Source organism: Rhamphochromis sp. 'chilingali', assembly GCF_963969265.1.
Source record: "Rhamphochromis sp. 'chilingali' genome assembly, chromosome: 7".
Taxonomy (NCBI): Eukaryota; Metazoa; Chordata; class Actinopteri; order Cichliformes; family Cichlidae; genus Rhamphochromis; species Rhamphochromis sp. 'chilingali'.
Window position 1 is genome coordinate 20316492 of NC_137934.1, and position 27337 is coordinate 20343828.

At 41.7% G+C, this 27337-nt stretch overlaps 1 protein-coding gene across 1 annotated transcript in view; it reads left to right on the forward strand.

Moving 5' to 3' along the window:
* The window catches only part of usp6nl (USP6 N-terminal like), a 51456-nt gene that overhangs the window by 13932 nt on the left and 10187 nt on the right, over positions 1–27337 (forward strand). The window contains exons 3-8 of the mRNA XM_080887545.1: positions 9278–9357; positions 11467–11506; positions 13730–13810; positions 22827–22934; positions 25033–25142; positions 25799–25847. Of these exons, the coding sequence (XP_080743671.1) occupies positions 9278–9357; positions 11467–11506; positions 13730–13810; positions 22827–22934; positions 25033–25142; positions 25799–25847 (468 nt within the window). The remainder of the gene's footprint in view (positions 1–9277; positions 9358–11466; positions 11507–13729; positions 13811–22826; positions 22935–25032; positions 25143–25798; positions 25848–27337) is intronic.

Here is a 27337-nt window from a genome sequence, read left to right on the forward strand (position 1 = left end):
GAAGCGGATTCGAGTGGTTACTCATTAGACTAAATGAGTGGGTTAATGTGATGTCATGGGCATGGAATGATTTTATTGACTGGGATCCAGAGGTGGCAGTTCCTTCATCCCAAAGCACTTAAATCAGGGGCGTCAAACACGAGATCCACCAATGAATCCCGTGTGGTCCACTGGGTAGCTTTGCAAAGTGGGAAAATTGAATTAAATTTAGTAAATAAATTTAATTTGTTAAATAAAGTGCACAGAAACCCACCGCAGGGATGCCAGCATCACTACACAGGAGTGAAAATGTCTGCAGATGTGCACTTTTTCCAGATCTGAAGTAGTTTGGATCATAAAGTTGCTGGTATCTTGATCTGTTGTGATCCATAAATTGTAATGTGCAGTGACTGAAGGGTGAATATGGCAAATTAGGCACTGCTGGAAAAAGTACTTACTTTGATTTCTTGTCCAGCCCACTACAGATCAAACCAGGCTGAATGGGGCTCTTGAAACTGAAGAGTTTGACAGCATACGGTGCTGTGCAAAACCCTCAGTTTCTTTATATGTTGCACCCAAGTAGTAAGACTTTTTAGTAGTTAGTTTTCAAAGCGGTCTTGAGCAAAGTTTTTCTTTGGACATTGGCTGCTTTTTCACTCATTTTCACTCCAGTTCTTTTTTGTTTAATCAACTAAACACTGACCTATGAATCATTCAAGCATTAAAAAGGCATCTAACCAAAGGGATGAACCAGTGTTCTGTCTGTTCATGACAAACTTTGCAAAGAACCCATTTTAAATTGTGTCTTTAGGCACTTTGCTACTAGCAGCCTGTCACCAAAACAGATAATTTCTTCTTAAATTTAGGCTATAAAACATGACAAAGACTGGATTAAACACAGGAATAACAAAGTTCTTTGGGAATAAAGTAGTTCCCAAAGAATTATTAGCTGAAAACCTGACATGTCTGTGTTTGGTGTGCAGTGTGTCCTTAAAGAATTTCAGAAACAGGACAAGTGGATTACAAATGATCGTATGATTATGAATGGCCTCATTTTTCAGCATGACTCCAAACACGCCGCCAATGCAGGAAGAGCAAACCTGGAACATATCAGTCATCAGTGTGTTGTGTCTCCCTGTGTGTTTATCAGTGTTGGGACTAACGCGTTACAGTAACTACGTTATTATTGTGGTAACGAGCACGGTAACTAGTTATTATGCCAAAATCAGGAACGCGTTAGTCGTTACTGGGATTTAGATAGGGTCGTTACTCGTTACTTCGTGTGGTGGCATCGCGGAGCTTCCACAGATTCAGTAACATTAGCAAGTGGTGGAGGCCAGCAGGTGGATGAAGGAAAGGGGACGCAGAAGGAAAAGAGACCCGAGGCGGCCGCCGGTCCAAGTGTGAACTGAACTTCAGGTAAGAAGTTATGACCTGCAGTCTCTCTGGGTCAGATATGAACCAAGTTTAGGTGGAGTTTATTTTCGTTATTCTGACTTTTTCCGTACTGCGTGCTAGCTAGCATGACGGAGTTTCTATACAGCTGGGTGGGTGCTATGAAGCTAATGATGTTGAACTTTATTTTGTTCATAAGTTATTAGAGTTGCCAACCGTCCCGTCTGGTATTCAGAGAAAATATTACGCGTTTCTTATTGAGGTGAAAAGGAACAGTTTGTCCCGTAATTCAGCTACAATGGAAAAGGCACAAAGCTGGAGTTATTCTGTGTCTTTGCTGCACAGCTGCCTCTTCTCCTCTCATTCTCCCCCCTCCCTCTCCCGTTTCTACTTCAATCATGAAAACTGATCAATGATCAGCTGATCGGCTCTCTTGTTTGTTTATCGCTCACTTTGCGCCGAAAGAGGAAACCAGCGGATGTTGCGCTAAACAACAGCAGCACATTTAAGCTTGATCAGCTGTTGTTAGAATTTATTTAATATTAATTTCTAGTATCAGCTGATGTTTGCTGGAGCCACAGCTGTAAAAAAAGCTGCTGGTCATGATATGGTTTGGTTATCTGGTGAGAGGGAAACATGAAGATGAAACCAGGAGATGTCCTTACTGAATCATCAGAGCTGTGATGGAGAAACAGGTTTACCTTTTAGGTGACATGAATGAGTTGAAGGGAAGTTATGAACTGTTTCTGAGAGACAAATAACCCCAGGATCATTTTTTAGGTAGCTGACAGCTGGTAACTGTGCAGGTGCGGATCTAGCAAAGTGTTGCCAGGGGGGCAGGTAGGGCATTAACAGGGAGATGTGGGCACAAAGAAATACTTTTCTTTCTTATTCTCATTTAAAATGTCTAGCTTTTAAAAAATAATTATCTGAATCTTACAACAAACGATTGATAGATTGATGCATATATACCATCAAAACAGTGTACATCACTGTCACAACAGCGTTTGTTTTCATTCAAAGGCTTTATGATTTTTCCTATAATGGTGGGCCGGTCTCTAGTCAAAATGTCCGGGCCAATTTTCTGTCCCAGTCCAGCCATGTATGCAGCTCATCTGCAGTCTGGTGTTACCTACATCTTCCTATTCAGAAGGCAGAATTTCTGAGTTCTGAGTACAATCGAAAGCACCACGACTGCAGTTTTTGTGTTGGATGTAAAAGGCGCACATGACTCTGTGACGTAGGCTAGAATCATGGCAGCAGTCAACGACGGTCCAGGCGTGGGATTTCTCTCGTGGAAATGTGCACATTATCTTTTCCTTTCTATTGGTAGGTGGCACAGTGCACTTGTGGCAAGTAAGCAAGCTAGAAGACTGGAAAAGTTATGGAAGAAACACATTAACAAGAGAATTCTGAGTAAAACCAAAGTTACTTTCCCTAGTAACTAGTTACTTTGAAAGTAACGAGTAACTTGAAGTAACTGAGTTACTTTTGAGAGAAGTAACTAGTAATCTAACTAAGTTACTATTTTAAAGTAACTTACCCAACACTGGTGTTTATACACATTTGAATAAATCAATGCACCAATTTCCCATTTTTCTAACAAAATATGAAGAAGGCGGGATTTCTGAAAGCTTTTTAACAGTGTTATGTCTTTATGAAACCAGCCTTTGCTTGTTTAGAGCTGCATGGGTCGAGTCTAAACCCAAGCATCACAATTTGAATTATGTCAAAGTCACTCAGTCACCCTCAGCTTCCAACACATGAAGTTAAGGAACAGACTGTTCACTTCCTGCCTGTTATATCCAACACTTCTGACAGGTACGTCACCTAAGTCATGTCACCTGTCAGTGGGTTCTCTGTCCTTTCCCCTCATAAAAAAGCCCACTGAAAGCTCCGATATGTCCCCATGCTGCTTGTTTTTTCACAGAGACTTAAAAAAAACATGCGCTGCAGCATATTATCTAACAATGTCCAGAAACATGTCAGACTTTTATGAATCAGTATGAAGTATGTTAAATATCGCTGAAGAAATGTTGCTTTTACTCAAAATCCTCAGTTCTCTTGTGGTTGGACTGTATGTACGCGTTCCCGTCCTGAGTGACACCTCTGCTACCAAGCACGGCGCTATCAGTTGGACCAGCCCACCATGCTCGGTTTGTAAATTAGCCTTTTTAATTTAGTCCAGCAGGCTGCATAATAAGGCTGCCTCATTAAGAGTGAAGAGACCATGGAGAGCGGAGATGATGGAGGTGTGTGCGCGCGTGTGTGTGCGTGTGTGTGTGGCAGAATGAGGCACAATCGGAGCTAAATCAGTGTCATTGTCACTGTTGGGGATGGGAGGAGTTTAATAGAGTCTGTTATCACGCTGGCCACAAACACTTGTCGTCTCACGTCACCTGGTGTAAATTTGTGGTTATTAAATATGACTTTTGTCTTTGTGGAATGTGCAGAAATGACTGATTTTGTTTCCAAATGACACATCTGCTCAGGCCTGACTGCTGCTGCTGATTGCAGAAGGATGGAGCCTATTTTTTATGTTGGGTGGCTGCATAACTCGGTTTTTTTCCCCCAGGTCTCTCATAAGTTTTCTTCACTCACCACATTTCAGTTTTGTTCAAGAAAAATCTGTGTGACCCTCAAGCTTCACTAATAATTTTGGGTGTTAGCCAAGAACAAGATTGTGGGCGAGGGGGTCGGATTTGGAAGGGACTTGGAGCTGGATTGGTCTCGAGAAGAGCCAGCTGAGGTGTTTTGGGCATGTCCCATTGGGAGGATGCTGCAGGGAACACTGGGGAGAGGGTGGATGGATGGATAATTGGCGTTAAAGTCCTTCCCTGGTTTGATATTTATGAAATCAGTGCCCAACAATCCAATCAGCCAAATGCTAATAAAATGTCTTAAAATGTATTTATTTTTCCCGTAAATATATAGGTTTATATGACAGAAAAAATCTCAATATTTCCTTTTTTTTTAAATTTAACAGTTGTGTTCTCTGGAGCATGAATTTTATTCAAACAGTTTGAGAAAGTAAGTCAAGTTCTCACAAGGAGATATAAATGAGACGGCGAAGGTGTCTCAGAACAGGCAGGCAGCTGAACGGTCAGAGGTGAAATTACGAACCTGATTTAATTTCACCCTGAAACTGACACAGAAATGATGATGATGTAGAGTTTGCGACTCTGTGGATACTCACAGAGCGAGGGGGGAGAACGACACACAGAGATCTTCTGATTCCCCTGAGGCGCTCCTCAATGTTTGACTTATCTATTTCAAGGGTGAGTTTCTGTTTGTGCTGAGGGAGCGGTGCAAAAACTGGGTGGGAGCAGAGGGAGGAGACGATTTTTGAAATATTTCACCTCGACATCTGGATGTCAGGCCGACCTGTTAACCACTCACAGCCTTCTCAGGGCTTCGCAAAGCATTTGGCAACCTCCAACAGGCTTTAGCACCAGAGACGTAAGAGAGAGGGGCATGACAATAGAGATCTATAATAGAGTTCTGTTACAATCAGAAGCTTAGTCAGTAAACGTAGACTGTTGTACTGACAAACAGCAGCGGTACATGTACTGTAATTTGCATACAGGCAGCAGAAGTGTAAGCTGACGGTGAAATGGTTCTTATTTTGCAGCAGAAAAATGCTTTATTCATAACTCTCTCTCTCTATATATATATATATATACATTAGGGGTGCAATAATACTCGTATCGATATTGAACCGTTGGATACAGTGCTTTCGGTTCGGTACGCATATGTATCGAACAATATAAAAATTTTTTTATTTATTTTATCAACTTTTCTTCTGACGATGCTGTCTGTGTTGAGCGCTCAGTGGATCTGCGTTCGACTACTCCGCCTAGGCTGCACTGTCGAGTGCAGATCCACTGAGCGCAGCACAAGTTAGCAAGACAGAAGCTAAGCTTGTTGCAACATGGCAACTGCCTCAACTACCCGAAATTGAACCTCTCTCACTCTCATTCAGATCTGGCGTTTGGAACTATCTTGGTTTTCATGTGACGTATGACCCTGATGGTAAGCGCGTCATAGACAAAAGTAAAACAGTATGTCGGATGTGCCACGCAATGCTCAATTGGTGGGAACTAGTGCATTAGCGCAGTTAGCTTGTTAACGTGTTGGCGCCGTCCGGAGATTTGGCGTTAACGTTTTAACGAGATTAACGCTGACAGCACTAGTGGGAACACAACGAATATGACTGCACATTTACGCCGACATCATCCTAGTGCAAAGACAAAAACAACAAGCACGCATGCTACAAACTTTACCCGAGTCATTTAGACAGCCGTTAGCACGTGATTCTTCTTATGGGGACCTGATATGTTTAATATGCTGCTGAGAATATAGCCCAGAAGAAGCGTATAGTATAGCTTTTATTTTGGAAAGAGCCATTTCTCTGTAATAAACTCTCTTTTCCAAAGATGAGTGATTCCTTGATCAGATAGATTTCTATATCTTTTTTTATTCTTTTGTTGTTTCAGCAACATTAAATTTAAAAACTACACCTTTGAGTTAAAATATATATTTATAAATTTATTAAATGACAAATTAAAAAGGCATGAACATTTTTTTGTATCGAAAAAATATCGAACCGTGAATTTTGTATCGTTGCACCCCTTATATATATATATATATATATATATATATATATATATATATATATATATATATATATATATATATATTGCATTTTATTGAAAATATTTTATAGAGCCAAAAGGTCAATTTGGTTTTATTTTTTTTTTTTTTTTATTTATTTTTTTTTTGCCTGTCCCGTTTGGCTCTTTTGCCATCAGAATTGTTGTCTAAAGGCAAAGAAAGATGCCCAACGGATTTACTTTACCAAATGGACCATCCCAGCCTTGCTGTAATGGTCTATTTGATTCACCTTTTATTGTTTATTTTATTTTCACTTACTGAATACAGGACAGACTTGACTGGGGGAAAGAAAGAGGGAAAGAGAAACAGCTGAGAAGAGGGACGGGGGAGAAGGGCAAAAGACAAAAACCAACAGAATGAGCAGGGAAAAAAAATAAAAAAAAATGCATATATCAATCACCTGGATCACCTGCTGAGAAAGAAAAAAGAAAACAAGCAGAAGAGAACAAGAGTAATAGAATAAACAGCATCACAATGATATATGGGAATATGACAGTAAATACTAAATATTAAACATTATTGTGCAGCACATAAGATCAACAGAACACAGTGTGCTTTGAGGTAGGAGCCAAAAAGGGTGTAGTTTGTGGGTGTGATCACCCGTGTGTACACCTGTGAGCATGGACGCGCTTGTTTTTTGTTTTTTAAAAGGTTCCTTCATGTAATGATCTGCTAGAGGGTGTGGGGGGGCCACAGCCCCGTCCTCCAGGGCATGAAGCAGGTATGGAGGAGATCAAAACTCCAGACATCCAGAGGCCCCCAGAACACAAGAGACCAAGGAAGACCAACAGAGGGGCAGCCGCGCCACTGTCCCAGAAAGAGCTGAGGAGAGTCCCAGATGAGGGTTCACTCAGCAGCCGCGGAGCAGAAGCCAGGGGGAGTTGCAGTGAAGCGCCCATGAGCTCTGCCGGCAGCCAGCCGTGCCTGAGTGACCGAGCCCCAGGCCGAGAGGCCGGGGGCACCCCACCTCCGAAGTGGCCCGAGCGAGCCCCAGGCTCCAGGCCCCGATAAGCGGCCGCCAAGGAGTGAGCCGGTGTGTACCTGAACGCCCATCCCCGGACACAAAGAACCACCAACGCACCGATGTCTGAGGGAGTCCGCCACTGGCAGGGGAAGTGGTGGTAGGGGGAGATAGGCCTCCAAACCTTGGAGGGCCTGAGGTGTCCCCAGAGAGGTGGCGTCTGACACCCAACCTGACATATAGACACAGAAATACAGGCACACACATATACAAACATCCATTCCCACCCTCATGCTCTCATATGCACTTACTCCACACTCAACCAACGTGGAGACAGACATAAAGAGACGCTGTACACACGATCACACTCCCCAAGCGTACTCTAGGTCAATTTGGTTAAAATAATAAACCAACTTTTCTGATTCCTGTTTTCCTGTCGTTTGAGCAGCTGACAGCTCAAAAAATTGTTTTGCATACTCCCGTTCTGAAATAAGTTTTGGCCTCTAGCTTTTTAGCAACAAACATATTTAACATGTAGACTCAATAAAATGAAGTTGGAAGCAAACATAATGTTTATTACTTTTTTTGTCTTTCACATTGCTGGGCGCTTGCTTGCTGAACAGCACAGAGGCACAGAAAGAGCTCTACTACACTCAGCTCTTCAAAAGAAAATCACTTTAGGCTGAAATGTCTGACAAAAGTCAGGTGTTTAAGTTTGTATCGTAGATATTTCCCATAAAAGCACTCCTTTCTTGTTGGACTCTAGTAGAGAAGCTTTGCATGATTCAAAGTCCAAAATAATCCTTGTTTATCTTATGCTGGAGATTCTTTTCCTCAGCTCAGCCATTGTCCAAAGCAAGCTGTTTTAGCTCCTCCTCCTTTAATCCTTCTTGGTTTATTGGTCTTAACATTTTGATCAGTGACAGGTGAAGTGACTATCACTGAGTACCCCCTTCATCGAGGCACCTGTTAGTGGGTGGGATATATTTGTAAGGAACTAAACTTAGTCCTCAAAGTTGCTGTTAGAAGCAGGTTTCCCACCATGTGGATGTTACTTTGACACATACCACCAACCTGAGCACTTTTGCAGAGCATTTACACCGTTTCATGGACCGGTACTCCCTGATGGCCTCTTTCAGCAAGAATGGTTTTGACTTTGCCTCCAGACTGCCCAGTTCTCAATCCAGTCGAGCATCTGTGGGATGTGCTGTCAGATTCCACGCCACACCTTCAGGGGTCTTTGGAGAGTCCATGCCCCGATGGGTTAATATTAGGTCGTGGTCATAATGTTATCCCTGATCGGTGTGCATGATTCAGATTTTGTGATAAAATTGAGTAAAAGCCAGATCAGAACTAGAATGTATGTAGTGAAATCAGAAAAAAACGTTGGTCCTTCATACATACATGAAGTTGAAGCAAACTTGGAAGAAAGTTTTCTCAGCATCAGTGGGGACTAGCGTACTGTTTAGTATTTATGGTCGTAGTTCTCCTGGATTTGAGGTCATTGCTAAGATTTGCTAAGCTGAGATGAATGATGTATTTGGCTGAGCCAATCCTTTATCTCACTGTGAATGTAAAACAGCTTTAACAGTTTCAAAGAGATGGTTCGGAAGAAGGAAGCTTGTGTGCAGATCAACAAAGGCCGCTTCATCCCGCCTCAAATCAACAAAATATCCAACATTTCGGACATTTGTACCTTTATTTTCTGACCTTTTTGTGCTTCCATCACTCATTTTTCTCACACATTGTCTCTCTGATATTCTCTTTATAACACTTCCTCACACACTCTGCCTCTGGGTTTCCTATTTCACTGACGGTCGAGTGGTTTTTAGGACGCCTCGAGTCAGATGGTGACGCAGGTGGACGTCTGGCTGTTCATTTCACACCTGTTAATCGCTGGTCACACACAAACACACACTCACACCGACGCACTTTCTCAAGGGCGCCAGAGTCGAAGCCCCCACATGTAATCTAGCAGCCAATCAAAACACTATCCTCTCCCCCTGAAGAACGTGGGTGGCATGTAATTTGGAGCTCCATCAGAAGCCAGTGTTCAGTTTATTTCACTGAACAGCAGGCATCAGTCAAACAAATTAGGATACCAGTTACTTTGCAGATTAACTGCTGTATTGTTTTTTTCTATAAAGAATCACAAAATCCTCAGAAACGGGGCATCCTCAGAAGGTCAAAGGTCATCTTGATTTTTGATGGCCAATTTAGAAATTCACCAATCTGAATTTTTCCCCCTTTCTCTCTTCTTTGTTCCAGGGAAAAGACGCCCCCGTGGACCCCTGGGAGGACAGTAACTTCCGTCTGTACAAAGTTGTCGACCGCTTTGGCTTCGTCCAGTAAGCTCTTGCACACATACAGCCTATAATCAGGCCTAATAACTACATTAGTAAACGTCAAAGCCCAGTCTACCACGCTGAAGGGAGAAAGAAAGCGAGCAGCAGCTGTCCAGACGGGTGTTGCTGAGAGATGAGTGTGTCTGTGGCTTGAGCCGGGCTGGTCAGAGGCTGTGAGGCTCTTAAACACCACTGTGCTAGAGTGTTTTATATATAGGCTGGCACATGCAGGCAGGAAACAGCTTGGTTGGCCACAATCACAGAGCATCAGTGTGAGGATAGAGTGGTACGATCCAACGAGAGATAGGAGGAGGAGGAGGGTGCTGGAGTAAAGAAACTTCGGGGTTATACGATTGGTTAAAACCGGGACAGGAGTATGCTAAGGTCAAGGTCACTGACTGGGCAGGAGAAAACGAAAATGAAGTGTTTTGAATTGGGCAGACAGTTGGCGCTGGAGAAAACAGCGTGACCTCTGAGTAGTTTTAAGGTTATAGAATCTGTGTGGGCAGAACCACCAGAACAAGACTAGATCTCCCAAGGCTCTTTTTCCAAAAGTTGGGTTACTTCAGTAAAGTATAAATGCTGGTGTCATGTTCAGAGTCAATCTGAAGCACGAACTGTATGTGTAGATGTTATGTAGTCATGGTTTAATAAAAAAATAAGCCAACTATCGCATTAAAGCAGGAAGCAAACAGCAGACTGTTTAAGTCTGTGATTTGTCAGCATATAATAATGGTTTGGATTGATATAGCGCTTTTCAAGGCACCCAAAGCACTTTACAATGCCACTATTCATTCACTCTCACATTCACACACTGGTGGAGGCAAGCTACGGTTGTAGCCACAGCTGCCCTGGGGCAGACTGACAGAAGCGAGGCTGCCATATCGCGCCATCGGCCCCTCTGGCCAACACCAGTAGGCAAGTAGGGTAAAGTGTCTTGCCCAAGGACACAACGACCAGGACAGAGAGCCCGGGGATCGAACCGGCGACCTTCCGGTTACAGATACGCTTCCCAACCCCCTGAGCCACGGTCGCCCCATATCCATATATATATCCATACCTTGGCCTGTCAGACTTCTCATCTCACCTCATCGTTTGCTCTGTTCATAAGTACTATGAACCGTGTCATGATGAAATGTTACTATGGGCTGTAATGAACTGTTTACACAACCTATGGGTCGTGATTTAGTGGACTGCCTTTCCTATAAACAATACAGCAAATGTGGTGGATTTTTTTAAATGATTTCAAAGGTCAGATAATATTTGATGAAAGAACCAAAATAGTTGGCGACTGGTCCAGACAGCAAGGAAATTGCATCTGGTAAACTAGCTAGAGAAGCATAGCATTAGGTTTAATCTTATGTAGCTTGTCTTTAACAGTGCTAGCTGTAACATTTTCAGCCACTAACTGTTCTGCATTGGTTAGATCTCTAAAAGACGTGGTTAGAATGGAAGCCACCATACAGGGCTATTAGTCTGTACATGTAGAAATGATAAATAGTTGTCCTGGTTAATACTGGGTTAATGCTGGTTTAAAAGTAAAGGTTTTAGTAGATATTGGTTCATGCATTTTTTTCCTTCCCACTGTCGCCAACTGCACGCTCATAGGGGATTGTGTGATTGTTGGGGATTTTTCTGTATTATTGTCGGGTCATTACCTTACAATGTAAACCAAATTGAGGCAACGATGGGCGAGGTGTCATCCTTTCCTCACAAAGTAAAGCAGATATACGGCTGAACTGGAAGCTCCTGCATAATTCGAAACCAGACTCTGAGCAGAAGTGACCAAGGGGTCGAGGCATGGTAAGAGTGGTTTCAACAGGAGCTGAAACCAGATTATTCTCCAGTGACTAACTTCTGATAAACAGACACAAGATTAAGGAATGTCCAATCTGTTATTTCCTGTTTGTGTGACCACTGACATATGTGATGTTCCCTCCTACTGATAACAGTCAGGGAGTGAGATGAACTCTTTAAAAGAAAGTATTTTCTGGAAGGAAAATATATCAACTATGATTCATAACTAAAAACTTGGAGGTTAAGAGGCTTAAGATCTCATTCCTCCAGCTGTTTTCCTTACTAATTTCTTCTGCTTTCCTCTCCTTTCTTTAGTGAGACTGAACTTCCATCCTACGACTCGGTGGAGGAAAAGGTGAGAGGTGTTGCTTCTCGTTGTTTTTAAACAAATCCATCTGTGCAGCTTTGGGGCATTTTTATAATAAAAAAAGAGCTATTTCTCAGCTACGCAAATCAGAAAATTACATTTCATGTTCCTGCTTTCACTTCCCCTGCATTAAAACCCTGAGAATATAATAAGATAGACCGGTTTGGTTTGAGATTGAAGCACGGGACACAGGAAACCCTTTGTTGTAGTTCTTGCTTAGTGTTGCGTGACTGGCCCAGAGGTTAAAAAAAAAAAAGAAAGATCTGGGTCGATCCTAATAAAAATGGGAAACCTACACATGGGTTAGTAAGGTGCCGGGCCACCTTGGCAATGATCTCAAAGTCTGTTGAATTCGATCTGACGGATGAACATTATTCTCCCAAAAGATATTCCCTCAGTTGGTGTTGGGTGTAGAGAAAGCTGCTTGATCAACCAGAATCTCCCAGTTGGTGTTCATCTGGTTGACATGGGTCCCTGGGCCTTGTTTCACACCCCTGCTCAGAGATTACAAACAGTGTTGTGTAATTCATGAAATGCTACCTGCAGATACCCAAGAGACAAGAGTCCCAGATTAGCGCAGTGACTCGACGTATTATTTGTATCTTAGTGCAGATGAGCAGTTACCTGTTGGTTCAAAGATGTTTGGATGTGACCCCGGCAGACGGCCGGGCCTTCCTCTCCCGGTTAACAAGTGAGGCAGAATGCAAGCTGCATGGTTCATGCATTCATCTGCTGCGTCAGAGCGAACTGCTGTAAAAGCGCTTGAGCAGAACGATGCGTAAATGCGTTCTGCACAGGCGTGTGGACGCAAGCCTGCAAGACCTACAGCTGCCCGTCAGCATCATTCATTTAACCAGAGTTAACCATTTAACCATAGTTTCAAATCCCAAGATCGTGATCAGTGGTTTCATACAGCTCCTAAACACACATTGTTTGTATTGCCATTAGACTAGACTCAATTTTTCTGCCTTTTAGATATTAGATTTTTTCCTAACATTTAAATGAGGAGTAAATTAATTTCCAGGAATATGCCGAATTTAGAAACGTACAGTCTGCGTTAGGAGGGGAATTTGGAGGGAACTTTTTGGTTTGACTGCCAGTAGACTCTGGTTTACATCCCACTGGAGAAGATTTGGTTTGGCATGAAGTACAACAAAATGACGAGTTTGGAGAGATAAAAACTGTGTTGGTAATGCCATTGGGCACCTTTTCTTCTAACAATGCCAGCAGCTTTGGTAGAACTTTATTAATTAAAAACCTGGAAATGTTAATAGGCTGAGATGAGAGGATCCATGGCAAGAAAAAATCAGAGCCCCTCACTACAGGGGCCACATGCTCAGCTTTTTACTTTAGCATGTCACCTGTCTGCAGGTTCAAGGGGAAGGAAACTCCATCCATAATTTTACCAACAATTAAAACAAAGCCAGCTTCCAAACAGATTCCTCAGTCTCTGAAAAATTCCCACTCAGCACACCACTAAACCAGAGCAATAATTTTCATCCTTCGTCCTCAGTGTTGTTCAAGAAAACAAAGGAGTGTACCAGCCTTGGGTTTTTTATTCTTTAAAATCAGTTCCTCTGCTCACACCAGACGCAGTTAACATGTAGTCCCTGTCAGCTGTTTCAGTATATCGTATATACTGTATATTTGTTCCTTTAGTGTTTGCCTAAAAATAGAAACTCTTTCTAGTCACGTCCAACACCTCAGAGTATCCTCATGTTCTTTGTTACGTAAGGATACTCTGAGGTGTTGGACGTACAGTCAAATAGAACGCAGTTTTCTATGCAACTACAGGGAAAAATGTAGTTTTTAATTTCAAAATGCCATACTGAAGAAAAACAAATTTATCAAAATGAAATGAATAAAACACTTAAACAAGTGACTTATTTGGTATAGTAAAAGCCCAATTTCTAATCCCAAAGCTGTGAGAACAAAACTTACTGAAATTCTGATTTTAAATGATAAATATGCTTTGTTTTGATGTAAAAACTGGTTCTTTCACGAATGCTTGTGTTCATGAAATGTGCAAAAGTCGAACAAGACAAACCAGCATCTGCAGAAGGCTTTAATTAGAGCATCTGAACAGCTCCAAACGCCTTTGAACATACAAAATAATGACCTGCATGTTGTTCTCTTCTCACTGTGGTTCCCAGTGGACCCGAGTGCAGCTGCAGGGGAAACTTATTAATGTTTTCATTCTTGTTTCTGCAGCAAAAACACACGGAGGTGGAGAGGACCACCAAATGGCTGAAGATGCTGAAGAACTGGGATAAATACAAGAACAGTGAGAAGGTGATTCTCCTTTTGACAGCACTGATTTCATTATGAGCAGGAGCGTGTGGCACCCTGCTGTCCACAGCTGTCCTGAACACAGATGCAAAGACCATAAATTGGCCTTAATTGATGCAGTTCTAGCCTGACACGTGTAGAACATGAGCACAATGTGGCTTCTGAGATTGTTACTTTGCTATTAATAGCTGCTTTAATAGTAGTGCGTGTCCGCGGGGGCCATCGATTCGCCAGCCGCTAGACTGTGTCGCAAGAGATGATTGGCAGGCACTCGCCCTCTGCTACAGCTGCACAAACACTGAGCTGCAGTCGATGGGCTGAAGGCTTCTATTGAAGCATCTGAGGCTGGATTTAAAACCTGCAAAGTTAAATCAGTCATACGTGACATGATCAAAAAGTTCTGGCATTTAAAAAAATATGAATGAGTAAATAAATAAAATGAAATCCTGATTTAAATTGTCTGTTGGTTAAACTCATCTTCTTCTGCACATCAAAACTAGGGACGCGTACGGCTCGTCTAGTAGACGATCAGTCATCACTATTGTTCGTCTGACCATTTTACATTTTAATGGATCCCCAAATGTTCTTGAGAAGAATAAAACACTTAATGTGAGGGACTGCACAGTTAAGCAGCATTTAAACAGGGCGGGAGTATGTAATAGGGTCTGTTTGTTTGTCTGTCTGTTTGTTGGCAGTCTAGTCAGTTTTCAAGATATCTTGTTCAAATTTGTGTCATGGTAGCAAGAACAGCTCAGGCTGATTTAATTATGGTGAAAATCGGGTCGACATCAAGTTCAAAGTCAGACCAGACGTGGAAAAACTAGAAATCTCAAGTTTTTACAGCCTGTAGAAGCCAGAGTTTTCAGCCAGATCTGCTCCAATGATATGATTAAAGATTGTAAAATACAGCATTTTAGTATGTAATTCTTCAAGGTCATAGGTCAAAGGTCAGATAATCACCATGTTGTTATAAATGCAGGCTGATTTCACCGTATTGTTAATAAAGCCCTTTGGGGCGAGTTGTGCTCTTATTCGCTAGTTCAGACGGCTTCCAGTGCAGCTGTTTTTAGACCCTTCCAAAGACGTCTCCTTCTAAACTCTTACTTTGCGATTTCGTCTTCGACTTGTCCAAAGGGCAAGCATCAGCTTTGGTTTCAAACTGACCTGAACTTCATTGTTGGCTGTGACCGAGTAGTTTCAGGGGTTTACAGTTGAAGAGTCCAAACTTCTCTGAGTAGATGAGGAGCATTCACAGGTTTGTGCACTGGGAATTTGTCTTTGTGTTGCACTACAGACGTCTGAAGCCAAGGAGAGTGGCTGCGTCCATGTGTTAGACTGTTTAGGGTCTGGACTTTCCCAGAAAGATCTTGAGCCCCGTTCTGATAAAAGTCAGGTTTGTTCTTTTAATATTTCTAAGAGAACTTTTTGGCCAACATATGGTGAGAGGAATTCAGTAAAACCTCCTTCTGAAAATCTGCGTTCTTTTTAGATAATTTATGGTCGGTGTAAAAGGTTTTTGTGAGTTTTCTGATCAGAATGAAAAAATTGCTTTATTTAACATAAACATTCACCATTGTAACTGTATATTTGTAGAAAATAAAAGTAAACATACTATGTCCTCTTTAATACAGCAAGGTCCAGAGTTTTCCACATTAGAAACCAACAGGCTGCTTTACTGCACTCGGTCATTTCATCTTTAAATATAAAAACAGTCTTCTGTGCAGCTTCAAAATGACCACGAATGATAAAGTAACACACATCAAATCCACCCTTAAATATCTGAGCCGCATTCCAGCATTTATCTTCCCGAGCTAATGTAAGTCCACTTCTGCCCTCTGCTGCAGTCCGGCTGATACAGAGGAGCTGAATGTCTCTGGAGGACAGCTGGAGGGGGGCAGGTATCAGCTATGGCTGTCTTCATTGGTGCCTTCTAAGGTCCAGGTTGTTTTGTGGTGTTCCCCGCAGTGCTTCATTTGTATGCATGAATTCAGCAGGGATTACTGAGGTGTGTTGGTCCTTTGAAATGCACTCACTGCTGGCACTAAGGCTACGTTCACACTGCAGGTCTTAATACTCAATTCCGATTTTTTGATCAAATCCGATTTTTTTGTCTCCTCGTTCACACTACAAATAAAATGCGACAGCAAACGCGCTCTAGTGTGAACGCTCAAAGCGGCCCGCATGCGCAAAAGAAGATGTCACACACAACGCGCTCTGTTTAGACCAAGAACAAACAGTATTGTTTGACTGATGGCCGTTAATATAAAGACTTCGGACTTTACGTTTCCCAATTTTTGCTTTAAGTTATTTTGTTATTTACATAATAATGTAAATAACCTAATAATGATCCTTATTGCTGTTTTAGAGGAGCGGTGCTTCAAAGGATAGCTGCAGATTTCTGTCAGAATCTGCAGATTATACAGTACAAATAAAATGTTTACGTTGTCTTCCCAACAGTTTCACTGACATCTACACTGGATGGCTAGGAAGCGTTCGCGATGTCTTCTCGGGCGCTGATAATTGGCTTCAGTCTTGTGTCGGTGACGTAAAAGGCGGATTTAATGCGACTTGACCGTTCAAACAGCAGTCGCTTTCTAAAACATCGGATATGTATCGGATTCAGTACCACATACGAAAGTGACCCAGATCGGATTTGAAAATATCGGATTTGCGCCGTTCACACTGTCATAGCATGATCGGATATGGGTCGCATAGGGTCAAAAAAATCGGATTTGATGCGCTTTCGCCTGCAGTGTGAACGTAGCCTAAGAGCGCTCTTAGGCTCCTTTTTTTTACTCTCCTTCTGCTTGTTTTTTGGTTTTGCCTCCCTTTTATTTCAAAGCCATTTTCAAGTCGAGTTACAGCCAAGGACGCAGAGAGAACATTTAGCTCGATCCATCACATCACTCAACATCGCCTCCTCCGCTTCCCTCTTCCACCCTTTCTTTCTTCATCTCAGCTTCAGGGATATTTCTTTTGCCTTTGTCAGTCAGCAGCGTGCCGTCAGCTCGGCGAGGAAACGGGTCACGCTCAATATACCTCTTATTTTATTTCCATACTTGCCAACTGCTGTGAGAACATTTAGCCCGCAGTTTGAAAGTATGAGAGCAGATGTAAGACAGTCATAAGCTCCCCTTGAGCCACCCCCACCAGCCACACAAGACCAATCCTCCTTACGGTTATCGTGTTTAGCATTATAGTAATTATACCGCAGCAAATGTTCTGAAATCTTGGCTTCTAAGACTATAGCTGTGCCCCAGTCCAGTACTTCACAGTAACTGCTTGGTCACCACAGGAAGTGGTGTTCTTCAGAAAAGCTGTGGTGGAAGTGGAATCTTGAGGATGTTTGTGGTTGTGTTTGGGAATATGATGAGGAATTGTAAAACAGCTAATATGATGGCTTCGTTCGGCAGCTGGGAGACTTTATTAATATCCAACAGCAGTCACTCAGGTGTGGGTCCACACAAAGAGGCTCCATCAAGGAGCCGGTGTTAAATGTGAAGCCAATTACTGTAATTCCCGGACTACAGAGCGCACCTGATTAAAAGCCGCATGCTCTAATTTTAGAAAGAAAATCAATTTTGTACTTTGTACAAAATCCGCCGCACCGGATTTTAAGCCGTATGCGTTTCACTCATAATATGAGATATTTACACAGAAATACTACACGTGAGGATTTTTAACATTTAATTTAATCTGTAAGGTAACATAAACAAGGTAACATAAACGATATGGTAACATACAAAAATACATACTGCAAATGCTTTTTTTCCTGGAACAGCGCCTGTAACACGGCTACCTTTAAGTATACGTACGTATCAGTAACACACATACGTTGCTTGTGGTTTTTTACGGAACAGTGCACAAACAACATTACAGCGTCTCTTAACAGCCGGTAAAAATATATACCGTATATATACTACATAACAATTTTATTGGTCTACTGTTACCAGGCAAAATGTTTTTGGCTGCATGAAAAAAAAATATGCATTAGCATTAGCCGCACATCAGTATAAGCCGCAGTGTTCACAGTGTGGGGAAAAAGTAGCAGCTTATGACCCGAAAACTCAGGAAGGCAAACAGCCTCTGAGGTGGATCCATGCTAATTAAATTTGGTATATTTCAAACTGCCAACAGGATTTTTAGGTATAAAATTTCTTTGCACACACTGGTGCTGGCAGGCCCATTTTGATTGCACTTTAAAATAATAATAATAATGTATACTTTATTGATCCCCGTGGGGAAATTACTTGTTTTTCTCTGCATTTGACCCATTCACTCAGAGAAGCAGTGGGCAGCCACTAAGCAGGCGCCCGTGGAGCAGTGTGTAGGGACGGCACCTTGCTCAGGGGTACCTTAGGGTAGCCGTTGAGTGGATTCGAACCCCCGACCTTCTGATCACGGGGCGACCACTCTACCTACTGAACTATCCCTTCCCTTAAAATGGAGCCCGCCTCATATTACAACTTTTAAAGCAGTATTAAAAGTTAAAATGTTTGGCAAATGTGTTGTAAAAATCATTCTCAGTTTCCATCATTGCCAACAAGTCTTGAAAAGCTCACTGCTGTCCAGGCTGCTGTAGTGCAGTACATAGCACAAGCAATGCATTCTCACACACATACTTTAACTCGGTTAGAGTTACAGTATGCCTCTTCACAACATTTACCCTGTACATTTTGAAGTTACTCTTGAGTGCACTTAAAAGTGTTCTTTTGTGTGCTGAGACCATATAGTTATCATTTTCCTACCGCTCATCTTGACTTGGATTGTGGAGGCAGCCCAGACTTCCTTCACGTCAGCCACCTCTTGCTCATCTGGGATGGCAAGAAGTTTTTCCCAAACAGGCGAGAGATAATCTTTTCAGCGAGTCCTGACTCTGCCCCAGGCCTCCTCCTGGTATGACATGCCCGAAATGCCTCTCCAACGAAATGCCGCGTCCAGGAGGCATCCTGTTCAGATGCCTGAGCCACCTAAACTGAATCCTTTTAATGTGGAGGGGAAGCAGCTCTACTCCAAGTCCCTCACGAATAACCGAGCTGCTCACCCTCTAGCTAAGGAAGAGCCCAACCATTCCTTCAATCTCAGTCTTTCAGTCACTACTCAGAGCTCGGGACCACAGGTGCGGGTGCAAACGTAGCCTGACCAGTAAATCGACAGCTTCACTGTTATGCTCAGCTCTCCACCACAACAGATCCCACACCATCCCAATCCAACTGCTGATCTCATACAAACTCTGTCACTCTGTGATGAGACCTGTTTTACTGTTATCATAACCAGCTGGGTTAAGGCGTCCGTGTCAAACGACACATTTTTAACAACTTGGAGAAGAAACGCCAGTTTTTGATACAGGCCATCACTGCTGCAGGCTGTACTCTGCAGCAATGACCTCTTTAGCTTCAGAGGGAAAAACACTGCCAGCACAGATCCATAAATTGAAGCCACAATAATGTGCAGCTCATTATTTGTAGTTGTAGCAAAAAGAAAAATAGAATTTTGTTCTTAATTTATCTCAACTTCAGCATGTTTTTAACTCTGCTGGAAGAACTTGTTTAGTGTAAGGAGGCTCAAGTCCAGCTTTAAATTAACCAAAACTAAATAAGTCATAACTAAATGTAATGCAGGTAAAAGTGTGCAGATTCAGAGTCTGGTTACAATGTGAGAGATTTGTCATTTTTAAGACTTTAAAGGGAGGATTTTAAGACATTTTAATACCAATTAAGGTCTTATTTTTAAGCACCCCCAATGTTTTCCTTCCATATTTTAAATCCATGCACACAGCGAGTTCTGTCTGTGCAGAAGATGAGCGCAAACCAAAGCGTGAACAGCACACTTTCAATGTAAATGTTGACACACATGTAGGCACACAGACACACTCGTGCTCGGAGGATGATTAGTGTAACAGATGCGCTCATTGACTCGCTCATCAGAACCTAATTACAAGGCTGTTGCACTAGAAACAAGCGAGTCCCAAGTGTGGTGGGTAGGAGGCTGATGGAGTGGAGGCTTTGGACACTTCACACACACCCAACTAAATGTCATTAATTCTCAGATCTTACACACACACACCACTCAGACCTTTAAATGTGAAAACACACCAGCTGCACACACACAGACACACACACATCAGTGCATCACACTCATGTGACGCGAGGTTACAGATGGGGTCTGATTTATGGCTCCTGATTTACTCTCAGCTCGTACATGTAAATCCGGCCCGACTCCCTCTGCGTCTGTGTTTCTTGTAAAGCAACAAAAACAGGTTCAGATTCAGAAATAAAATGTAAATAAACACTTTTGCTGCAATATTTTGTACTCTGCAGAATGCTTTGCTTTAATTATTTGAGATCTGTGTAGACTAAAACAAGTTAAATGTTTTAGCCCTCACTAGAAGTTTAACTATTGATGTTTTTGTTCCAATCAGCTTCCAGCACAGCTTTTATTTTCGGAAGAGCCGCCCTCAGGAGAGGGACGGGGTCCAGGGTTCCTTCCCTCAGCATCAACATCTAAGTCAGCATCTGACCAATCACAAATATGGATTTGTCACATTAAGATAAAACTACAATATTAGAAAAATATGAAGAGGTTAAACACACAACCTCACTGCAACATGGCGGATAGACACAAGTCATCAGTGTGGGCGTGCGAGAGGAAACACGCTTCAAAGTTGCGTCTCTGGGGATTGGCTCGTTTTGGGAAGCACCGAACACTGAGGTGCTGCGATTAGTCTTCGGATGTTTTTAGTGCTGCCTCCTAACACTCTACCATCCTTTCCGTTTGCCTCCGCTGTCAGTCACCTGTGCACACGCACACGGCTGGCTGGGTTTTAATAGGTGGAGACGGAGAATTCACTGCTGCGATTAGCTTTGCTGTTCCAGCAGTTTGCCTTTTAAGACTTAATCTCCCTCAGCCGGAGTCTGACTGATTTCCCATCTCTTTGTCGACACTGGATTACTCTGGACTGTTCTGCATGCATAGCAGTCTATTCTATCTAGACTTCTCACTGCCCGCAGTCTCCGTGTGCATCCAGCCAGATGGTCGTGGTTCACCTTCCAAAGCCCTTTGCTTTCTCTCAGGGAGGGTGCAGCGTACATTCAGGCACGCACTGTTTGTGTTTGTCTGACAGCTTTGACAAGATGAGGGAAGGTTTCTGTATTCTGTGTAATTTTTGGCAGCTGCCAGATGCCCCAGTTACATGTCAGTGGACTGCAGCTACGGCCATGCAACTTGGTGTTTCCTGTCCGTGTGTTTGTTTAAATCACTAGTTTATGCAGTGCAACTTCCTGTTTAAGTTATAATGCGGAACATATCCTTGTTTGGTGTATTTGGATTATTAAAAATGTTCCCAATGACATTCAAAGTCAGAGAAATGTGGAATTTTACTCAGTTTGGTCGTGTATTTCATTTGGTGGAGTGTCAGTGGTTTAATGACCTCTTTTACTCATCCCAGCCACAGGCTAGCACATGTACCGGGTCCAGGCGTCTCCCGTTTTGAACGAGGCTCTCGTCTTTTTAATAGCGCCCAAAAAGAGTTTAGCCCTCATCTTCTTCCTCTGAAGCTTTTAATTAAGCAGACTTTTAAAACTTAATCCAGTCACACACAGCAAAGTATTAATTGTGGATGGATCATTTCAGACGTTCTTCTTGGCTGACGTTTTGTGTGTGTGTGTGTTTACAGTCCAGCTATTCGTCTGTAGCCAGCTGTGAGATAGAGGACAATTAAAAATGAGCCAGCTTAGCTAAGAGCACGGACGTTAAAAGGCTTTTTTTACTAAAGCTAAAAACAAGAAATACATCAATAAAAACAAACTAGGTATTAAACAAACTAGACCTTTAAAAACGAGGATTAAAACAACATTGTCAACATAAAAGTACAAAGAAGATGTGTTGCCATAGTTACATTTTTGCAGTATAGTTGAATAAACTAAAAATAACTTAAGATGAAAGTAAAGAAAAAAGCTAATTAGATCCTTCAAATCACCATAATTTAATGGAAGTGAATTTCCTCTGTATGTACTCTGTTGATGTTTTAGAAAATGCTGATATGAACTAACATTGAAACCAGCTACAGGCTGAGTCAGGACCATAAAAAGATTTTAACTGGATAAAAAAAAAAACACAACACAAAAAGTCAAAAATACAAACGTTACATTATTAGTTTTAACAGTGAAGAAACTACTCGTCCCATGATGCATTGCAAAGACTTTGCACAATCATTGAGCTGAATCCTTTTTGCTGTCAGTGTTGGATAATAGTTTATTTGACAGGTTTTTGTGGGGTGTGTGTCAGTATGCTACAGCACTTTGTTCCTGGCTGTGATTGTCACTCTCAATGTTTCTAAAGCTTTGTGCTTAAAGGTTTCCATGGTAACCACAATCTCCACCAATCAGGGGCGCTGTTTCAGTTTTAGGATTGTGGGTAGAGCAGTTCTTGTAATTGTTTTTTGTTGTTGTTATAACAAGTTTGACATCAAACTGATTTGTGGTTCATACCAGTTACATATAATCGAGCTCACAGTAAGTCTGCTGTGGATTTTACAGTATTATGCCTCCTAATCAGAACATGAGTGCTGTCATTATAGCCTGAACCTCACTGCTGAGATCTATGAGAGTGACTTCTGGACTAAGTGAAGGCAGAGGAGATGAAAACTGAGTTTCAATAATCCAGAAATTAGAGTGAATGTGAAAGGCTCCCAGAACAAGACTTCACACTTTATTAGACTAATATTTTTAACCAGAGATCTGCAGCTGAAGTGCTTCACAAGAGATTGAGGCCATGATCCTAAGAGCACGGTGACACCTGTTAAAGTCACAGATGAGGCTTTGTGAGCTTATCGCCTTATGCTGAATATGCAGAGGAAAAGAAAGAACCACCACATTCATCCTGTCTTCACATTTAATGTTTTGTTGGACTAAACCTTGCACGGCCCTTCTGATGGCCTAAATGTGGAGTGATTGTCTGAGGTTAAAGTTCCTTTTTGAAGGTTGCTAACGATGACCTCCTGCTATTTGTTTCCTTCCAGCTGCTCAGGAGGATCTACAAGGGAATCCCCCTGCAGCTCCGAGGGGAGGTGTGGTGTCTGCTGCTCGATATACCCAAAATAAAGGAGGAGAAGAAGGACTTCTATGAGGTATCACTCTAGGAACTCTCAGCTAAACACTGTCTCTCAGGCTCAAGTTTATAAAATGTCTGCAGCGTTCATCAAAACGTGAGCCTCATAAAGATTCATAAGCGAGCTGACGAACACCTCGGCTTTATTTGATTTCACTGAGCTTCAGAGTTATTGTGGCCAAGCAGCAGCTTTGGAAGTTTAATCGTGTTTGTGCAAAGCTGCACGACCTGCTCCGGCACACGGTAAAGATCTTTTTGGGGTTTTTTTCACCACTGCTGCATAAAGTTTGGATCGCATTAGAAAGTTTAGCTAGCAAGATCAATATATCACTGCCTTCATTGGCTGGGAAGTGGTCTAATTATGAGTTAGGCCACATGCACTAAATGATGTGGAAAATATAAAGTGAAAAAGAGAAGATTTCTCCCCTGTGAGCAGGGCAGCTCTGTCCACAATAATCCATCAGATTTCAGGAGGTGTAATTTAGTCGTGTTTGGTTTGTTTTTTTTAAACATTTATTACCCAAACTTTGTTGTCTGTAGTTAGCATTACATACTGTCAGTAAGAAAAAATGATATCAAGGAAAGTTGCAATAATCTATGCAAAAAAATCAACAGAATAAATATTTAAGATTAAGTTTAGAGGTTTTATTCATTTTACCAATTTAGATCATTTCATTCAAGATCGTGAAGGTAAAACATGCTTTAGAACAGGACAGGTCACCAATCTGTAGCAGGTCAAACGCACAGAGACCATTCACACCTACACCAATTAACCAAACTCCACTAAAGCCTGGGGTTGCATAACATCTAAATCAGGTAATTATTCTAGAAGAAGAGCATTATTGAAAATAAGGCTACGTCCACACGTACACGGGGGTTTTTTTTTTTTGAAAACGGAGATTTTTCGTTTTGTTTAAAAAAAAAAAAAAAAAAAAAAATCCTGTCCACACGTAAAAGCCAAAAACGAAGGAAAACGCTGCTAGGAACATGCCAAAGCAGCAGGTGGCGCTATATTCCTATCCGTGTAGAAATGTTGGCCAATCAGAAGTCAGCCTGGGTGGGAAAGAGTAAACAAAGATGGCGCATAGAAGCAGAACTGAGTCCTATGTGTGGAGGGACAGTAACTGTATGTATATATTTAAACACTGCAGAGAGTAAAATTAACAGTAATGGTATTTTGTCTAAGTCCGCCATTGTAGAAATTAATATTCCCCGAAACAATAACCTGGCGCACAGTGTGACGTCAAAAAATGGGCACACCTTTGACGCTGCGTCCACACATAAACGCAAAAAGGGAGTTTTCAAAATTATCCACCCTGGCAGGAGTTTTTAAAAAAATCTCCGTTTTCAGTGACCGAAAACGCCGTTTACGTGTGGACGAAAGGTGCAAACGCATATAAAAATCTGCGTTTTCAAAAATACCCGGGTACGTGTGGACGTAGCCTAAGTAGCCTCGCTCTCATCCATCGCTCACACCTAAGTCTGCTGCTTCACCCTGAAACAATATTGTCGTGTAAAAAAAGTGAAAAATATTTAGTACATGGGATGTTTTATCTGTTCTCTTTTAACCAGCTGCGTAGAGCCCTCCTTCATCACCCTGTAATCTTAGCATTAATTTCCATCCACTATTTGCTCTTCCTGTAACACAGAGTGCAACTATGGAGTGATCCAGCCACGCTCTGAGATGCTTGTTTTCCTTTAGGTCACACATTACCTGCTGCTAGCTTCTCCTCTGTTGTAGTCTGGTTCTACTTGACCATTTTGTTTGTTTGTTTGTTTGTTTGTTTGTTTGTTTGGGTTTTGGGGGGGGGGGGGGGGTCACCTCAAGTGGGGAAACAAGTGAGTTTTTTCACCTTCAGCTGGCACAGTTTTCTTGCAAGACGTTTCTATAGCAGTGATATCATAATATGACCCTACTGTGCATTTTGAAGCCTCAGCGCTAGTGTTTATTATTTTTTAAAGCCAGAAGTGAGGGTTGGGTGCCAAGTTATCAGCTGAGGCTTCGAAAGCTCGATCAGCAAGGTGGACCCACAAACTCTGTGGACACAGATGCCTGCTATTTAGTACTAAATGGCACTTCTGCTTGAATTCATTCTTTGTTTTGTGGCTGTTTTCAGAAACTGAAGGCCAGAGCCAGAGGAATATCCCCCGACATCCGGCAGATCGACCTGGATGTGAACCGAACCTACAGGGACCACATCATGTTCATGCATCGCTATGATGTCAAGTGGGTACTTTCACATTTTACTACATCCAAGCAACCATCTGCAAGTTCATTGCACACAGCTGCAGCAATGTTGGTTGTGTTGCTTATTTAAAGCAGCTTTGCATTTTTGAGCTTAAAAGTTTCCTGTGTGCCTTTTAAGGAGCCTTTCAGTTCCTGAGTAATTCAATTTACATAACCTTGTACATAAATGTGCCTGCATGGGGGAAGATACAACGAGCCTTCACTTCACTGTCACAAAGCCCAAGAACAATGACAGCTCTCGCTATTTGACACGTAATCTCAGTAAAAGTAACAAGAGCACAAACACAACGGGAGTCAGTAATCATCTGCAGATATGCATGCATTTTCACTCTCTGCGAGGAGAAGGCGGCTTCTCCAGTGTGGAAGTGAGAGATCTCACGTCCCCTTTCTGCTCTGCCTTCCGCTTTGTTGCGTGACTCTGAGGAAAGACCTGTACCCGTTAACGCCGTTTTGCCTTTTCACACTGCTTTTCTGATATTTGGAAGTGCATTCAGGCTTTGCAGCGACACAACTCAGCATCAAGGCTGGTGTGCAGCTCCAGGCCACATGCATCCATCTTAACTTGAAGCCAAAGACGCCACTGAAGTGTGTTTATTAAAGTTTTTGTATGAACTGTGGTTTGTTTGTGCTTTCAGGCAGCAGGCACTCTTCCATGTCCTCACAGCCTATTCCATGTACAACACGGTGAGTCATCCAAGCTCGCTTTTAGCGTCCTGAAGACTTTGAGTTGTAACATTTTCACTGAAGACAATAAAGGTGCACACGAAGGCACCAATCTAATATTTTGTTATTGTAGCAATATTGGTAACACTTTTTATTACAGCTAGGTAAAACCTGGTATGTCAGTGGGGCTCATATGAAGTACTTGCTGATATAACTGCATTTATATTGGCTGATATATAGAAATGTAAAAAGTAAACAAGAAACAAGAGAAAAACCCTTCAGCCAGTGTTGCATAGTTTGTCCACCAGAGGGCACTCTGCAACTTCCCCTGTTTGGAGCCACAAATGCAACAAGCAGCTAATCCGAGTAGACTCGGGGCGAGTGTGAGCGACAATGAAACGATTATTTTTAAACTGCAGGTTACAAATGTTTCAGGAGAAAATAAATATATATCAGCTGATATATTTGATTTTTAAATTACCAAGTTTCAGTGTCAGTCTTAAAAATTGGTCTGGCTTTAATAATAAAACTGTAATAGTCTATTAACAATGTGAAACACTAATTAAGTAAATAGCTTGATATTACCAAAAGAAGTAACAACAATCATTTCTTTTTTAATAAAAGTACTAAAAAGATAAAACCATTTAGTAACAGTAGGTAACCTACTAAACTACTAACCTAATAACAATAAATGGTAATACTTGTGTAGTACCTGGAGTGAAAACTGTAGTCTAGTGAGATTATTGGGGTAAAAACAATATTAAGTTAGTAAAGTTTGATTTTGACATCGACGTCGCCTTCAAAGTTCACATTAAATTGACCCTACTGCAATGTTGAAATCATTTCCCGCTGATGTTTAAAATAGTCTTCCTTTAAAAAGATAATTCTTGATTATTATTCAACTTTATCAACTCACTGTCATCCCTGAAGTAGGGAAGAAGAAGTACAGTAACTTTTCCAGTTTTACCTTCGTGCTGTGAATTCTTTCAGAGTTACAACCTCCTGAAACACACAGAGGTGAACTAAGCTAAGAGTTTTTTCTCCAACACTTTTGATCCCTCATATTTCAGAGGTAGACGACATATAGATGTCAGATATGAAATGTATAATTGGGCAATGTTTAAAGGAAAAATGAAAACCATTCCAAGTGTCCCAGTATCACAATATCACAGTGAACCCTGACACCCACAGTTTGCCATTCGATTCAACATAATAAAATAATATATGTCTAATGGTGATAACAGTGGTGTTAGTTTGTGTGTAATAATAATGAAGCAGGGCTGAAAAATGCTGAACTACAGATTTATTGTTAGGTCACCAAAGTATTTCTATAATGGATGGAGATGACTTATCTGCACTTACAGATATTACTTTATCAAAGTTTGTATATCCTTTAATAATTATCTCACTATAAACTATCTCAGTGTTTCACCTCAAATAAAGGAACTGTATGTAAATTAAGTTAAGCCAAGTTTACAAAAGTAAAGCAAAGAATGGCTCCGTTGTTGTTT